Source organism: Aspergillus homomorphus (assembly GCF_003184865.1).
Source record: "Aspergillus homomorphus CBS 101889 unplaced genomic scaffold BO97scaffold_18, whole genome shotgun sequence".
In the NCBI taxonomy this organism is placed as follows: Eukaryota; Fungi; Ascomycota; class Eurotiomycetes; order Eurotiales; family Aspergillaceae; genus Aspergillus; species Aspergillus homomorphus.
In genome coordinates this window covers 430,414-446,564 of record NW_020291904.1, presented here as the reverse complement: position 1 = coordinate 446,564, position 16,151 = coordinate 430,414, and the positions used below count along the sequence as shown (strand labels likewise).

The window sequence follows — 16,151 nt, the reverse complement described above, 5'->3', positions numbered from 1 at the left end:
TGCAAAAAAAAACCCCATGCCAAGAGTATACCGGTGACAAGGAACAAATTTCAAGTATTCAGACATCAAGAGAAGGATATCGTAACAGGTTAAGAGCTGACATCTAGCGTCTCACGGTCACAGGGTTGCCAATGGTCAAAAAGTCCTGCGAAATATACCCCGCGGAATCCAAGCGGAATTCACCACTTTGGCCCTGCACTTCCACCAGGATGAAATCCTCGCCGGTGAACAACTGGCGAATCGACCGAAACACCTTGTAGAGCGACATGTTCATCTTCTTGAGAGGTTCCTTGAAGAAGCTCACCTGTGCGGTCTGTTGAATTGTATCCCTCTTACCAGCAGTGTCAGGCGAAACCACCAAGCGACGAGCGAAGGCAACCTGACGAGGAAGCACGTCGATCTCGTATGGTTTGCGGAAGGGAATGAAGCTGCGGACCGTGAAGCGGACATAGGTCTGGCCGTTCTTGTTGACGGCCTTGACAGCCCTGATCAACTTGTTCGTTTTGGCCAAGAACACAGTGCCCATAACACTCATCATGACACAGATACCACCGAACGTCACTTGCTGCCACATTGGGAGAGGTACGATGGGGTCGCGGAAGGTGATGTTGGAGTTGTACACCGCGTACGCGAAGCAGAAGGCAGTGACACCGTAGGCACCCAGAACGTAGCTGCGGTGCGATGGCGCCTTGAACAGCACCAATTCCCCTAAAGGCGTCTTTGCGACCTTCCGTTCCAATTTGCCGAAGCCCTCAGGCCGTCTGCCGGCGAATCTCAATGTATCTTCTGGAGGCGCCTTGACCTTGGGCTGCGCGGCGGGATTCTTAGCCTTGACAGCGGCCTTTGCTCGCGGAGCACTGTATGAGAAGAACCGCCATACTGGGCTGGACAAATGGGCAGCTGGCGAGAAGCTAGTCCGAGGACATTGCTGGGAGATTGCCCGAATGGCGGATGGCCGTGTAGCAAACATGATGGCTGAATCCCGCGTCTAACACTACAACAATATGTAAATAACGGTTAGCATGGCAAATATAACTGTGGAGAGTCGACAAAAGCGCAATGGATCTTACCTTGAACCATTCACAGCAAGCGGGCGATTGAGCTGGTGAATGCGCAACTCCGTTTAAGCCCGTTGTTATCCGCGGCAGAAAAATGTTCCCGTCCGGGCCATCGGTGAAACCTCCCAACAACCTCAACATCCCCGGACTTCACTTCCCCCGTCGCAGCGCCATTGCCCCGGCTCGGATGCCTTGCAGCTTTTAGTCACAGATCGCGACATCGGTACGATACTCTCGACCTCCGTGAACCCTTCTGTCATCGTGGTGGTGGGTCCTCAGTCCGAACCTTGATTTCCCGGGCTTCCAGCTGCAAGTGCTTCTCGCGACTTTCCTCGAACACCACCTCTCTCTCACCTCCCCCAGAATCGGTTCTACCGCGAACGACACACCCACCACACGACAGAGATGGCCTCCAGCTTCCCTTTGCGCCGACTCCCGGCCGCTCTTGCCCGCCGTCAGCCCCGGGTGATCAGCACTTCGAAGCGTGAGTTTTCCGCCGACTCCGGAAGGGAGAGAGAGAGACTATTCTCAACTCGCCTGCTTTACCACTACACCATGCACGAAAGCCCTAGACACCTACCTCATTCTCAACCCAATCTCATTACGCCCCCTTCCCCCCTTCTTCTCAACTTCAAACAACCCCACTAACACAACCCTCTCCCACCGAACAGGCCTAAACTCCACGAGCGCCGTCCAATACCAAAACCCCGCCTACCCCCTCTACCCGTCAGTCAGCACCCTGCTCCACGAGAAGGGGATCCCGGAGTCAGAGATCTCGAAGATCCCAGCAACAGGGCCTAAGGGCCGCCTCCTGAAGGGCGACGTGCTCGCCTACCTAGGCCAGATCGATGCGTCGTACCCGGCAAGCCAAGCCGCGCGGATCGCGCAACTGGGCCACCTGGACCTAAGCAACATCAAGATCGCAGCAGCACCGACGCCCAAGGCCGCCGAGCCCGTCGCCGCCGAGCCCGCCGCCGCCGCAGCCCCGATCGCCCGGCCGCCACCGACTACGCGGGTGGCCGTGCCCATCTCGCTGGCAGCGGTGCTACACGCGCAGAAGCGGCTGCAAGACAAGCTGCACATCACGGTGCCGCTGTCGACTTTCCTGGAGCGTGCGACCGAGATCGCCAACGAGGATCTGCCGCGGTCGGTGCGCGAGAAGCCCACGTCCAGCGAGCTGTTCGACGAGGTCGTGCTGGGCGCTGAGCCCGCCCGCACCACCCGCGGCCAGTACTTCCCCGAGCTGAACGCCGAGGAGGTGCAGGCCGCTCCTCAAGTGGTAGCTGCGGCGGCTAAGTCCGTCAAGGAGGACATCATCGATATCCTGGCTGGTGGAAAGGCCGCTGCCAAGAAGGTCGTTTCTTCCGTCGCGGCGGCGCCGTCGGTGGGCGCCGGGGCCGCCAATGTCTTCAGCTTGACGGTGCCCGTGGGTGACGAAAAGAGGGCCCGCGTCTTCTTGGACCGCGTCAAGTCTCTGTTGACCGCCGAGCCCGGTCGTCTTGTTCTGTAGATTTTCATTTGACCCCAATTTCATCTTCGTTAATGTTCTCGTTGTTTTGGAATCACGTTATCTTTTTCTTCTTTTACTTTGTAAGTACGGATGATAGGGCTTGTCGGACGAGGCCCTGCTTTTTTGTCTTCTACACAGCTAATGCTTCGGTTTAGTATAGCATACACAACATTTACAACTCTCACGGGTAATGGATTCACCCAGGTGCATTCGATGTACCGATAGTGAGCGGGAAGGACCAATCTCAATCAAAAGAATTACTTGAAAAGAGCTATAGTCGAGCCATGTATTACCTCCGTATCACATCTAGGAAAACAGTAGATTCTGGTCTCGGTATTGTCTCACATACATTTTTCCCTCGTTATAGCTCCCGTCCTGGTCCATGCGCGATATGAATAAATGCTTGCTTGGTCTGTTGAACTTATGTCGTCCCTTCATCATTTGCAAGAAATAGGATAAGTGGTGAGGATTGAGGCCGGGAGGAAGGAGAAAGATTTCAAGTGCATCCCTGCCATTAGGATGAGAGGACAATAATCCCAGAGAGGGGGTCTAAAACCCCACTCTTGCCCATCGGAAGGACATCAACCCGGTCTTATTTCACCTAACACCATGAGCGCCGTGCTGAGAGATTCGTATCTTTGGATCAAACTGAAAATGCGCTTGCCGGAAGTCCGCGGCTCGAGGAAGGCCCGGAGAAAAGGGTAATAGAGGTAGTTCAAAGGAATAATAAAAACGAGGCCCTGGAAGAAGAATAGAAAAGGGAAGACGACAAAGAGATGGGCCAAAATACATGGGAGGAGAATCAGATAAAATTTCAAGCGCGCGCAATGTGCATGGAAAGATGAAACCCTTGCAAGTCGCCCACGTAAATGCTGTGAAAACCCACAAGATGCGAGAAATGCCAGATAGAAAACCGTAAGACGACCATCCTCCAGACCGTCCAAGGACATGCCCAGCATCAAATGAACGCCAATGCCCTGGAACGCCAGATCTAATGCATTTCGGAAACTGCTAATAAATAGTCAAGCATGACATAGCACAAAGGTGTTAAGACGAACGGTTCGGGAGGCCGTCACCGAATAGTGCCCCATTCAGCCAGCTTACTGCCTTCACGACCGTGCTCTCTGCCAGGTCTTCTGTTGAATATTTTCCAGAATCGGAGAGTCTCGTCGCCAGCACCAGTCACAACGGTTTGACCATCTGGGCTCATAGCCAGATAGAGTACACGGAAAGTATGTCCGGTCAGAGATACAATCTGCTCCATACGAGGGTATTTCCAGATCACAATCTGGTTTTGACTATACCCATGCGTGCTGATGATCTCATCTGAATTCTTCGACCACGCCAGGTTACAGACTTGGCTACCTGTATCGACCTCCTTTATTAAGGAACCTGTTGACGTGTTCCAGAACTTGATTGTTCGGTCCGCCGTTCCACCGCCAGATGCTAGGAGATGGTGCTGGTGAGGCGACCATGCAATTGCCTTCACGGCGGCCGTATGATCGGAGAAGCGATAAAGAGGGGTGTCGTTCAACTTGTCCCAGACCAGCAACTTGTTGTCATTGCCGCCAGAGGCTAATTGGCCATCTTCCGTGTTCCATCGGAGACCGCAAACTTCTTGCTTGTGGCCAGACAAGCGACGCAAGAATTGGTCGGGTGAACGAACGTCTCGGTGAAAGATCAGGCGGTCTCGTGATCCGGAGGTCAGAATATGGTCGTTCCAGGCTAGAGCTCCAACTCTGTTCGTATGCCCGATCATTGTTCTCAGACGGCGACATTTTTCTGCATCCCATATTTGTACGAGTCCTTTGCCTGTCCCAATGGAGAGGTGGGTGCCCTAAAAAGTTTGTTCAGTACTGAGGACTTCTGCTTGAAAAGGATTCGGCACTCACCCTTTGAATCCAGCTCACACTCGTGACAGTATCATCTTTCAGCTCGCACAATTTCGTCACCCTTCCGCTCTGTGAGTTCCACATGTAGACCGAATTTCCCAGACCAACACCAAGGACATTGCTGCTTCCCCAATCGACGAGATTCAGATAGAAGTCATCTTGCAAATCGGGTGCGTCAAGTACTTTGTAAGGTACCTTATTAACATAGCGAGGCTGTTTGCGAGGAGTTTCTAGTATACGTTGGCTGTCGTATCGAATTGGCGAAAGGCTGTAGAGCTCTGATCGGACGTTCAAATTAGGACCATGTTGACTTCGAGGTGTCTTGGTTGGCGTCGGATGACCGGATCCGGCGCGTGAGGAGGCGTAGTTGAAGAGGTTTTTATGTGGAGTAGACGGCGTGATACTGGCTGGGGGGAGGTTCGAGACGACATGTGACGGGGGTGTATGGGCGCGAGTCTTATCATTGATTCCATTCGTAAACCCCAACAGTGGATCGGGTAATAATGAATCCAGATCTGCTTGGGGCACAGTATTTCCGAATAGCTCACTCCGCAGCACCCGTGAGTACATTCTGTTTGCTTCTTCCGCTAGATGATCGTTAGTCATGGGATTAGCGATAAATGTATGCCAACTTACTCTTCTGAAAGTGAAGCTCCGAATGAGGGGCACGTTTTTTCGATTTGGACGGAGTGGACGGACAGCCATCTTCATGAAGGAGGCTGTAGGTTGCTTGAAGGTCTTGCCCCTCGCGATTGGGAATAAATCTACAGGGCGGCATAGGCACATTAGCAAGGGGCTCAATGGGTAGCTCAAAGTTATGTTCGGGACGGCCGGGTTGAGCCGAAAATGGTGCCCGAACTGAGGTGTTACTGACCTGTCGCCATACACTCGTTGCCTCTTCCGACTAGGGCTGGTCCCAGGTGTACTCTCGCGCGGACGCCCAGCGTCCTCATAGTCCTTCAAGGCCTTCGCCAGCGCATCGGGATCGATGGGTTCTGAGGTACTTTGACTCTTTTGTTGTCTCCCTTGCGGTTCAGGGTAGAAGAGGGTCTTCTTTGATGGCATACTAGGGGGTGTTCTTGAGCCAGGAGGCGATGCGATTGACAAGGCATTGACAGCACGTTCCGGCGACTTCCCATTTCTTGCTGCGCTGCGAGTAGCAGGAGGATCAAGCTTCCGGGGGTCGCCCATGGTTTCAAAGGAGGGAGCGATGCTCACGAGGTGCAAATGGCGGTCGAAAGCGGGATTCAGTCAGGGTAGGGTCAATGCGACAGATCCCCACGGTCGACGAGGCGCAAACGCAGCGAAGTGCACGGCAAATGCACCGTCAAGGCAATTCTCGTCTGTCCGTTAGGATCTTTTTAAATGTCTGGTTAATCAATCGGCGCTCTGAAGCTTCGTGGGTGAGGTGAGCAATGGGCGGGCGGGTTGTTGACGACAACAGGCGAGAGCCCTTCCTTGTGCTCCGCTCCGGATCAATGAGACCAAATTAACTTGGGAAGTAGGCGGGCAGTTGTAGAGGATAACGGCGGCAAGTGGAGGAACAGACGGAGTCTCTCACCAGACCCAAGACTGAATTGCGGGTAGAATTACACAAATTGTGGAGGTCATTTGAGATTGACCTGACCACCTTGGGTATGGTGAGTGAAGTAAGAAGAAGGAGAAGAAGGGTTGTTGGGGTTTGAGACAAGATCGATCCAAGGAAGGGCTGGCGGGCGGCGGGCAGCGTTGGCGGCGACGATGCAGTGCAGTGAGTGAGTGAGTGAGTGAGTGAGTGAGTGAGTGAGTGAGTGGGTTTTCCCTCCCTCCTAGACTACTCTTGCTTTCCGCCTGTCTGTCTGTCTGTCTGTCTCCGGACTCTGTCTCTTTCTGTCTGTCTCTCTCTTTCACTCTCTCTCTCTCTCCCTCCCTCTCTTTTAGTTAGTCTGTCACTCGGCCGTTTCGCAGGGGATCTTCCAGTGCAGTCACGCGTCGGTGGCGCTAAACCGGTTTTGGGTCAACACAGGGAGGTTGGCCTGGCACTGCTGCAGGATTGACCCTGAATAATGAATGTCTGTCCCCTGGGAAAATTACTTTTACCAGTAGAAATCAAGTATAATGAGGTGTCGACCTTTCTTGAGAAGTCGCTCTTTTGTATTCTATCAATACTGTGGTGCAGATTCATTACTGAGGACAATGTCCTGGATTGGGTGTAGAAGGAGGGATGGAAGGAGGGAGGAAAGGATAAGATTGGGGGACCCCGTCTCCGTCATGTGTTGGTCGCGCGCGGGCGCCGATGATTTAATTTATTGTTTATCGGCTGCAGGTTGGTTACCACCGACTACTATCAATTTCCGATACCCCCCCACAACAACAATAACAACAACAACAAGAAATTGCGGCGGTAATGGGGAGCAACTTCACTTTTGCAATCACTGAATTGATCACGTCTTGGGCGAAGGATGAGACCTGATCCAAGCGTATCGTCTATGACATTCATTGACGCGAAGCGCCGACCGGGTGATTGGGTCAGGACGACTGTTATCGATCGTGCCAGGGCCACGAGCACCAGCAGCGCGACCGCCTCTCATTCCACGCGCCCTGCGAAAGAACGCGCGACAGGAGACGAGGGGGAGCTTGGGCCAGTGCCTCCCTCCAACAGGAGACTTTGCATCCAAAGAACCCCGGCTGATCCAATCTGCGGTCGATCCCAGTCACAGCATTAGTTTCTGCTGGACTTGCTCACCAGTGTCACAACTGCCGCTTTAGTGGCGTTCAATTCCCCGTTTTGATGATGCGGTCGATCTAAGGTAGAAGATAGTCTACGGCGATAGCGCCTGGACCAAGAATCTGAGCGAACCCACTTGATCCTGCTAGATCAGGACAAGTCCCAACGACCACTCGGGATTCTTTGACACAACTGGGAGTGTCTTGGGTCAGGACTGATGATCTTTGTCTCGATCCTCTTGAACGGCGATTCTCATTTGAGTTTGAAGTCTTGAGGAGCACTCTTTGACTTTTTGGAATCAATACTTCCTGCTCAAAACCGACATTGATTCGGTATTGTTCAATTAAGCCTGCGCTAGAAGGGGCAATATGCTGCCTCTCTTCTTCAAGACCCTCTAGCTTCTCTCTTTCAATGCACAGCAGGGATTTTGAGATTACAAAGTAGCGCAAGTATTGGGAATCTTTGGGCACTAGGTACTTATTATCTGCATAATTTTCTAGAACTCTCAAGAACCTTGCGTCTGCCGTCTCTGATCAATTGATCAATCATAGAGCTGCTTCGCGGACAATTGATGTGCGCTAGTTTAACCCTCAAGCTTTGCGCCCGCTTCAACAGATGTAATGTAATGCCCATTGAGGACCAGCTGGCCGCTTCCGCAGCTGCACATTATTGTCAGGCTGTTCCTTCCCGAACAATACTGTCATTGGGGGCATATACCGCAGGGATGGTGGCATTTGTTCATGACTTCAGCAACATTTCGCAGCTCAAATGATTTGTAGCCGAGGCGATGAGTGCCAACGAGACATTGATCAAAGCAGCCATAGTGTCAGGGGCATTGTTCATCATCAGTGCTCTGGGCATAGGCCTCTATTTTGTTGCCGCAGCCTTTAAGACGAAAGAGTAAGTGTTGTTGTAAGCGTGGACTATTTACCTCCTCCAAGGGCTAACGCTTGCTTGCATCATAGCCCCCAAGTTGGACTGCTCCCCATACGATGATACGATGATAACTTATCCGATAAGGATAGCCTGGGAAGGTCAAATGATACAACGGGCGGTCAGCGCGTATCACGTGGAGACGCGTCCCCGACACGGTCTCCCGCCGGCGTGTTCCCCGGGCATAGCTCAGCTTCGACGGATTGAGCCTGTATCCTCCCTGCCACACCTCCGCCTTCAATATCTGGAAATGGCTGCCAATTTCTTCAGTAATAAAGCCCGGGCTGCAGCAGCAGCTTCGGGCACCCCCAAGCAGAAGCCAACCGACGGAAAGGATGAGCAGAATCGACTGCAGCCATGGGTTGAGAAATAGTAAGCTGTTTTCCATCTTTCCCTGTAAGGCCTGAGAGACTGACCACTAAATAGTCGCCCCAAAACTCTCGATGATGTCGCCGCACAAGACCACACAACAAAGGTCCTTCAGCGCACATTGCAAGCTTCTAATGTACGACCGGCCCCGAACTTCATAATTCCGTGTTCCGCCCAAGAAACGCTGACGAGCGATCCCTAGCTCCCCCATATGCTCTTCTATGGTCCTCCCGGTACCGGTAAAACCTCCACAATTCTTGCTCTTGCAAAATCGCTTTTCGGTCCTACCCTCTATCGCTCTCGTATCCTTGAGTTGAACGCTTCGGATGAACGTGGTATCGGGATTGTGCGCGACAAGATCAAGAACTTCGCTCGTGCTCAACTCAGTCACTCGACGGGCATGGGCGCCGAATACCTCGCCAAATACCCGTGCCCTCCATTCAAGATCATCATCCTTGACGAGGCGGACAGTATGACACAGGACGCGCAGTCAGCTCTCCGTCGCACCATGGAGCAGTACAGTCGGATTACCCGATTCTGTTTGGTCTGTAACTATGTAACTCGCATCATTGAACCGCTGGCGAGTCGATGCAGCAAGTTCAGATTCAAGGCTCTGGACAACACAGCGGCAGGGGATAGGCTGGTGCAGATTGCTAAACTGGAGAACCTGAGATTGGAAGAGGGCGTGATAGACAAGTTGATTAGCTGCAGTGAGGGTGATCTGCGACGGGCCATAACCTATTTGCAGAGTGCGGCCAAGCTGGTCGGGGCTGGTCTGGCCGACAAGAAGGACGGAGATGATGACACGGAAATGGTGGATGATAGTTCGGACCAGATCACTGTTCGGACCATCGAGGAAATTGCCGGTGTCGTTCCTGAAAGCGTCTTGGACGATCTAGTACAGGCGCTGCAGCCGAAGAAGATCGGATCGTCCTATGATGCGGTTTCTAAGGTGGTTACGGATATCACTGCCGATGGATGGAGTGGCACTCAGCTCCTCCTACAGGTGTGTCCACAGCTGCTTCAGATGCATGATCGGTGAAATCTTAAACTGACCTCGCGCAGCTGTACCGACGCATGGTTTACAACGACGCCATTCCAGATATCCAGAAGAATAAGATCGTGACGGTTTTCTCAGAGATGGATCGTCGTCTTGTCGATGGAGCTGACGAGCATTTGACTATACTCGATGTCGCACTCAAGATCTCCGGCATCCTCGGCGGTGCTTAGTCGTGAGAGATTCCGCTATTCGACTAATTTCTCTAAGCCCTGAGCGACATTATTCCTATGCAGGTCTCGCTGGTAGTCTATGGGCACAGAACTGGCGAGATCGTTCATCATTGACACGGCACAGATGATCACAGAATGCCGGCTTACTGAAGCTATCGCAGATGACATCTTCTTCCTTGCATCACTTCCAGTAGCACGGAAGTATGGAGGAGCCGTTACCAGCGGAAGACACTCGGACACGCTCACTAGATTCGATTCTACCATGTGGAGTGAATCCAAAAATTATGACTGTATGAGATATAATGAACAGGTCAAAGGCATGCTTTTCTCCAACTTAATTGCGACGCGACCCGTGTAGCTGTAGGAACGTCATATACTTAAAGTGAGTGCATCCATCATCGCCGGTTCCTCACGTGCGGCCCGCTTCCTGTCTCACCGAAACGCCGGACGAGAGACGGAATACAGTGCGCCGCATCAACACTCTTTCTGACTCAATAACTTGTTCTTGACTTCTTGTTCTTTTCTTTCTTTCTTTCTTCCTCCTCTTGTGCGGCAAGTATAGACATCAGACTTTCGCAATAGACTTAGAAAGCCGCATAGACCGTCATCATGGCATCCTCCGAGTACCCCGCATCCACCCACACTCCCCGCTATTTAACCGGAGACGCCGCCGGCATCCGCGAGTTCCTGGACAAGTTCGATGTGAGTTTGAGACTGGTTGAACAGGATCGCGTCGAAGATGTGAAGCTAATGTGGCCAATCTAGGTGTTCTTGTTCGACTGTGATGGTGCGTATTGCCGGGCTCATTCGAGGGACCACAATCTACACCCACAGGACCGACTGACCGATATCAATTCTCTAGGCGTCCTCTGGTCTGGGGATCACCTTTTTCCTGGTACCAACGAGACATTGGACCTGTTGAGAAGCAAAGGTATGTTCGGGACAGTATTCCGTCCGAAGAACAAGCAAAGCCGACCCCGCTCCCATTAGGCAAACAAGTCGTCTTCGTGACGAACAACAGCACGAAATCGCGCGCCGACTACGTGAAGAAGCTCGAAGGGCTAGGCATTCCCAGCTCCGCAGTACGTTACGAGCCCCAACCCACGACCATTGACCCTGCCCCGCGCGACACGCACACCCACTAACGGACCCAAAAGGAAGAAGTCTTCTCCTCCTCCTACAGCGCCTCAATCTACATCTCGCGCATCCTAACCCTCCCGCCAAACAAACGCAAAGTCTTCATAATCGGCGAAACAGGCATCGAGCAAGAACTCCGCGCAGAGAACATCCCCTTCCTCGGCGGCACGGACCCAGCCTACCAACGCCTCATCACACCAGACGACTACAAGCGCATCGCGGCCGGCGACGAAAGTCTTCTCGACCCCGAGGTAGGCGTGGTGCTAGTGGGCCTGGACTTCCACATCAACTACCTGAAGCTGGCCCTGGCGTACCACTACATCCGGCGCGGCGCGGTGTTCCTAGCCACGAACATCGATTCGACGCTGCCGAACGCCGGGACCTTATTCCCCGGTGCCGGGTCGATGAGTGCCCCGCTATCTATGATGCTAGGCGGGCAGATGCCGGTGTCGTTGGGGAAGCCGAATCAGGCGATGATGGAGGCGATTGAGGGGCGGTTTCGGTTTGATCGGGCCCGCGCTTGTATGGTGGGTGATCGCGCGAATACGGATATTAGGTTTGGGATTGAGGGGAGGTTGGGCGGGACGTTGGGGGTTTTAACTGGTGTTAGTTCTAGGGAGGAATTTGTGGAGGGCGAGGTTAGGCCTGCGGCTTTTGTGGATCGGTTGGCGGATTTGCTTGGTTGTGAATAGGTGTATGGTTGGTTGGTCGGGATGGATTAGAGAGGGAGGGTGGGTTGTGTTTGTGATACCATAGAATTATATGAGAGGGTATATAGTCTCTTGATCTTCGCGTCTGTTCTATTTGTACAATATAGTGTTGGTCTGGGTGCGCTCCCAGATCAGGAGGGATTGAGGTACGCGATGCTATCACGAGGAATCAGGCATCGGATCCCAATAAGGATCCTCACGCAACAGCCCCGCAAGCTTCCACAACCCCAGCATCGCATCAACAGTAGGCCGATCATCCGGCCGAAAGAACACAGCCGCCTGCCCCTCCAGCTTCGCACACGCCAGATCCTCCCCGTCCAACAACCGAGTGACATCAAACACAGGCACCTTCGAACCCGTCTGCGGCAGATGAAAGAAACTCGTCAGCGGCAGCCCTGGCTCGGGCTCACTCGTCATCGGTCGCAAGACCAACACCGCGCCGACGCGCATCCGCACAATCGGCTCCATCTTGTTCAACGCATCCACCAGCGCCTTTTCCGTGAGGTCGCACCCCTCACGCAGCAGCGGCGTCCACACCTGCCTCGCCGCCGAGTCATTCGTCTGCGAGGCGGCCTTGCGCAACCGCCCGCCCACCTGTCGTCGCATCATCCGCGTCAGGAACTGCGGCATATCCTGGCGCCAGACGCAGCGCGCTAACAGCGGCTCTGTTAGCGGTCCTAGTGGCGGCTTCCAGCGTAGTGGGAACGCGTGCGTGATGGCTGGGATGCGTGCTGTTTTGGCACTCAGTGTCTCTGTGATGTGCGTGAGAAGGGGCAGGCGGTTGACGATCCAGGCTCGGAGGTTTTTGATTGCGGGTGCGGTTCGCGGGGTGGGAGGGAGTTGTGGGGGTGATGGCGAGGAGGGTGATGATGGTGACGATGAGGCCGATGGTGATGATGAGCCAGGCACAGGTACGGATGGGGCTGGCAGGAGAGCAGTAGGATGGAGGAATAGACTCCCCTCGGGATGTTCGTCCAGACCCCAGTTGTTCAGGAACTCCGTAGGCATGCGGTACCCGGTCAGGGAGCAGTAGCGGACTGGGCTGGCGAGGGCGACGGCCCAGGGGTTCTTCGTGAGGTCATGGTCTGGGTCCGAGTAGACTCGATTCTTGCTGCGGGCTTTCTTCTTGTGCAAGCGCTGACGGTTGGCTGGTTTGGGGTCGGTGAGCAAGGGAGATTTGGGGAGGAGGGAGGAAGGCGGTGGGGAGGATTCGGAGGGCCTCTTGTCGAGAGATTCAGACGGGGTCTCATTAGGAGGAGCGGACGGGGTATCGTGGGGTTGCGGCGGTTGAGGCTCGTCGGCGGAGGTGGATAAGGTGCGGCGGATGCGGTGATGCGAAAGAGCAATTGGGCCTCGCGTGCTGTTGACCAATTGCCGGAATTGTCGTAATCGCCATGATGCGTACGATATGCGACCGTACAGACACTCCATGGTGTTCCCTCGTGGTATGCCCGGTAGGCAGAAGTGAGTGAGTGAACGGAGAGGGTCGCGGCGGAGAATGTAAAGAAAAAATCCCGCGGAGGTTTTGGAAGATTGGCGCGCGCGCAAAGGCGGAGGAGGAGCGGAGACCCGGCCTGCAAGCAGCAGCCAAGCTGCAACAGCTCGACTCCGACCTCTCTCTCTCTCTTCCATATCACTACTCCCTCTCCATCCCGAACAAGCAACTCGACAGCACCCACAATGAACCCCTCCCGCCCTCTGCAGCGAGTAAGTCGCATACTCAGCCGCCCGTCGACCATCCGGGGGGTATCGCGGAGCTTCACCAGCTCCATCCCGTCGCTATCATCACCACCATCATCAACCGGCCGACCTACGCGGGGATGGACGCCCACGCCATTTGTTACAGAGACAGTAGTAAGTCACCAACCTTCCCTCACCGACTCTAGTATTCGAGATCAAAGTCGACTAACGCAGAATCCATCAGGGCGGAGGCTGGCACACCTGTACGTGCACACTTTCAAACCCCATCCACAACCCCAACTCAACTAACCCAATGCCAAACCAAAAGACGACATCTTCTCCCGCCTCCTAAAAGAGCGCATAATCTGCCTAAACGGCGAAGTCGACGAAACGATGTCCGCGTCCATCGTAGCGCAACTCCTCTTTCTGGAAGCCGATAACCCGCAGAAGCCCATTCACCTATACATCAACTCTCCGGGAGGCTCGGTCACAGCAGGTAAGCAGCCGCCTGTTCCCCAGCCCTAACCCCTCTAAACAATACTAATCGGAGGGAAAAAAAAAAAAAAGGCCTAGCAATCTACGACACAATGACCTACATCGCCAGCCCCGTCTCAACAATCTGCGTAGGCCAAGCAGCATCAATGGGCTCGCTGCTACTGTGCGGTGGGCACCCTGGCAAAAGATACTGCCTGCCACACTCATCGATCATGATCCACCAGCCCTCGGGCGGGTACTTCGGACAGGCCAGCGACATCGCCATCCACGCCAAGGAGATCCTGCGCGTGCGCAGCCAGCTGAATAAGATCTATCAGCGCCATCTGACGGGGAAGAAGGTTCTGTCGCTGGATGAGATTGAGAAGCTCATGGAGCGGGATTATTTTATGGGGGCTCACGAGGCGCTCGAGATGGGCATTGTCGATGAGATCTTGGATCGGAGGGTTGGTGCCGCTCCGGAGGCGGGGTCCAAGGGTGATAATAATGAGGGGGTCGATGGCGATGGTCAGGGGGAGCAGTAGATTTCGTCGGATGGTGCTTGGGGTCGGGGAGGTTGATGCTCTACATACATACCCTTGTTTGTTTTCTTTGCTGGTTCTTGTCTTGTGGATGTACGTTTATGTGATGCTATGAGATGATTTTGTATTGATGAAGAGATGCATGCATGGAGAAGAACTCCACTCAGCTGGTCGATCTTATCGAATTACCTCGTGAAACCTACACAACACACGAGACTCTTCCTCCCTTGCTATGTCCTGAAGCCAAGAACTATCATGTGTATCGACGTCAATACACGGAGTATATCCTAATCTATACAATACAGGAGACGTAGTACTCCAAAAGCAGCCATTACACCCTAAACCTAGACCCCCGCCCCAGCCCCAGCCCCAGCTGTTACCCGCGGAATGCGCTCCATGCGCCCATTCGCCGCAATCCGAAGTCCCAACCTCTCACGCAGAAACACCTCCGTGTGACGCGAGGGCACAAACGGCCGCTGGGCCCTGGGCGCCGTCGCAGCACTGTACCGCCACTGCTCGCGGACGACCTCCACCAATCCGGCCTCCATGATAACCGCCTGGCCAGAGGCGAACCCATCCAGCGGGTGGCTGTCCTTCGCCGCCGTGCTGCCCAGGTTCAAACCGCTCTCAGCCGGGTCAGCCAGCAACTCGGTCCGTTCGTCGATATCATTGTCATCGGTATGGATGGGTCGGTGTTCGCCGCTCTCCACCTCAGATCGAGCATTAGAGTCCGATGCCGTCCGCCCTCCGCGAAGAATCCCCCGCTCTTCCAGATCATGATCTTGACCCTGCCCCGGTTGCTCCGCATTCCCGACACCAGCGGTAGCAGATCCGGATCCTTCCCCGGTAGTAGTGCCCGTACCCGTACTCGTAGTTGTTATCGTCGTTGTAGTGGTCTGCGTCTGCGGCTGCACCTCAACAGTCTTCACCCGCTCAACCACCAACATCAACATAACGAGATTCAGCACCAGCACCAACGAATCCATGAACAGCAGCCGCAGCAAGGGGACAGGCGTCCTCTGGCCGATGAAGTCGATCAGCAGGCCGCCGTGCATGTATCCGCGTGTCTCCTCGCCGGCCTCCGGCGGCGCAAAGAGGTGGTGACACAGCATACAGAACAGGTTGCTGAGGAGGATGGCGCTGACGTATGGCGGTCGGCGCGTCGGGTCGAAGGGGGGCACTTTGGGGGTGAAGAAGATGAGTTGCACGATGGCGCGGGTCGCGAAGAGGATGATCGAACAGCTGGTTTTGTGGTGTATGTGTTAATACAATATTGTGATCGGTTGGTTAAGGTGTGTATGGGAGGTAGGGTTGATGAGACGGTGATCAGTTGCGCGTTTGGGGCTTGCGAGTACGAAGATTGGACGTATAGGATGTTGGACGGGTGTTTGCGGATGGAGGAGGGGTTCTTCTACATAGAAAATGGGACAATGCTCTTACTCCATGTAATAAAGCGCGGACAGCTCGCAGTATATGAGAATATCGAGATCGCGGAGCAGTCGGTCGATGTACGCTACCTTGGTAGTCGATTGTATCTTTCTCATGCGCTCATCGTGGCTGCTGCTACTACTGCTGGACGGAGGTCCGGCGACGAGGCCGGGCGATAAGCCGGACACGTCAGCGAGGTATTCCGCATCTCGATAGACATCCGGAGTGGTCATAGAGGGTCATGAGGACATGGATGGTAAGGAGAGGTAGTGGAGGTGGTGTGGGCGTGGAAAAGAGGGAGGGAATAGAGGGAGGGAAATTGAGGTTGATGCTGACGTCCGTCAGTCAATCAGACAGTCATTAAGCAAGCAAGTCAGGAGAAATGGAGGAGAAATGGAGGGCGGAGGCGGAGGCGGAGAAGACAAGGCAAGGCACGGGCACCACGACTGTAATTACTGTAGGGCGGCTACATCAGGCGATTGCG

At 54.2% G+C, this 16,151-nt stretch overlaps 8 protein-coding genes across 8 annotated transcripts; 4 read left to right on the top strand and 4 right to left on the bottom strand.

The window, feature by feature from the left end:
• Positions 1 to 103: 103 nt before the first annotated feature.
• BO97DRAFT_478034 (uncharacterized protein) lies at positions 104 to 1,081 on the bottom strand (the record flags this gene model as incomplete). The annotated part of the gene is made up of 2 exons (XM_025700601.1): positions 1,071 to 1,081; positions 104 to 994 (listed from the first exon to the last, which is right to left on the bottom strand). Exon 2 carries the CDS (start codon positions 968 to 970, stop codon positions 104 to 106), a length of 867 nt encoding a protein of 288 aa, XP_025551448.1. The 5' UTR covers positions 971 to 994; positions 1,071 to 1,081.
• Positions 1,082 to 1,201: 120 nt separating this feature from the next.
• pdx1 (putative pyruvate dehydrogenase complex component Pdx1) lies at positions 1,202 to 2,804 on the top strand. The gene is made up of 2 exons (XM_025692724.1): positions 1,202 to 1,542; positions 1,730 to 2,804. The coding sequence occupies exons 1-2, from the start codon at positions 1,464 to 1,466 to the stop codon at positions 2,566 to 2,568; spliced, it is 918 nt and encodes a 305-aa protein (XP_025551447.1). The 5' UTR covers positions 1,202 to 1,463; the 3' UTR covers positions 2,569 to 2,804.
• A 696-nt stretch (positions 2,805 to 3,500) lies between these two features.
• Positions 3,501 to 6,104, bottom strand: BO97DRAFT_65357 (WD40 repeat domain-containing protein). The gene is made up of 4 exons (XM_025700966.1): positions 5,335 to 6,104; positions 5,097 to 5,224; positions 4,461 to 5,047; positions 3,501 to 4,405 (listed from the first exon to the last, which is right to left on the bottom strand). Exons 1-4 carry the CDS (start codon positions 5,649 to 5,651, stop codon positions 3,641 to 3,643), a joined length of 1,797 nt encoding a protein of 598 aa, XP_025551446.1. The 5' UTR covers positions 5,652 to 6,104; the 3' UTR covers positions 3,501 to 3,640.
• Positions 6,105 to 8,344: 2,240 nt separating this feature from the next.
• BO97DRAFT_405632 (replication factor C subunit 2) lies at positions 8,345 to 10,018 on the top strand. Its single transcript, XM_025695233.1, has 4 exons — positions 8,345 to 8,472; positions 8,527 to 8,605; positions 8,672 to 9,475; positions 9,535 to 10,018. Exons 1-4 carry the CDS (start codon positions 8,351 to 8,353, stop codon positions 9,697 to 9,699), a joined length of 1,170 nt encoding a protein of 389 aa, XP_025551445.1. The 5' UTR covers positions 8,345 to 8,350; the 3' UTR covers positions 9,700 to 10,018.
• A 154-nt stretch (positions 10,019 to 10,172) lies between these two features.
• On the top strand, positions 10,173 to 11,549 carry BO97DRAFT_443304 (4-nitrophenylphosphatase). Its single transcript, XM_025698355.1, has 5 exons — positions 10,173 to 10,401; positions 10,465 to 10,486; positions 10,562 to 10,630; positions 10,690 to 10,781; positions 10,857 to 11,549. The coding sequence occupies exons 1-5, from the start codon at positions 10,309 to 10,311 to the stop codon at positions 11,526 to 11,528; spliced, it is 948 nt and encodes a 315-aa protein (XP_025551444.1). The 5' UTR covers positions 10,173 to 10,308; the 3' UTR covers positions 11,529 to 11,549.
• Positions 11,550 to 11,705: 156 nt separating this feature from the next.
• On the bottom strand, positions 11,706 to 12,977 carry BO97DRAFT_424811 (uncharacterized protein; the record flags this gene model as incomplete). The annotated part of the gene is made up of 1 exon (XM_025697006.1): positions 11,706 to 12,977. The coding sequence occupies one exon, from the start codon at positions 12,975 to 12,977 to the stop codon at positions 11,706 to 11,708; it is 1,272 nt and encodes a 423-aa protein (XP_025551443.1).
• Positions 12,978 to 13,189: 212 nt separating this feature from the next.
• Positions 13,190 to 14,369, top strand: BO97DRAFT_443303 (ATP-dependent Clp protease proteolytic subunit). The gene is made up of 4 exons (XM_025698354.1): positions 13,190 to 13,400; positions 13,471 to 13,489; positions 13,555 to 13,722; positions 13,794 to 14,369. The coding sequence occupies exons 1-4, from the start codon at positions 13,227 to 13,229 to the stop codon at positions 14,240 to 14,242; spliced, it is 810 nt and encodes a 269-aa protein (XP_025551442.1). The 5' UTR covers positions 13,190 to 13,226; the 3' UTR covers positions 14,243 to 14,369.
• Positions 14,370 to 16,067, bottom strand: BO97DRAFT_405629 (DSC4 family protein). Its single transcript, XM_025695232.1, has 2 exons — positions 15,680 to 16,067; positions 14,370 to 15,481 (listed from the first exon to the last, which is right to left on the bottom strand). Exons 1-2 carry the CDS (start codon positions 15,898 to 15,900, stop codon positions 14,584 to 14,586), a joined length of 1,119 nt encoding a protein of 372 aa, XP_025551441.1. The 5' UTR covers positions 15,901 to 16,067; the 3' UTR covers positions 14,370 to 14,583.
• Positions 16,068 to 16,151: the final 84 nt, after the last annotated feature.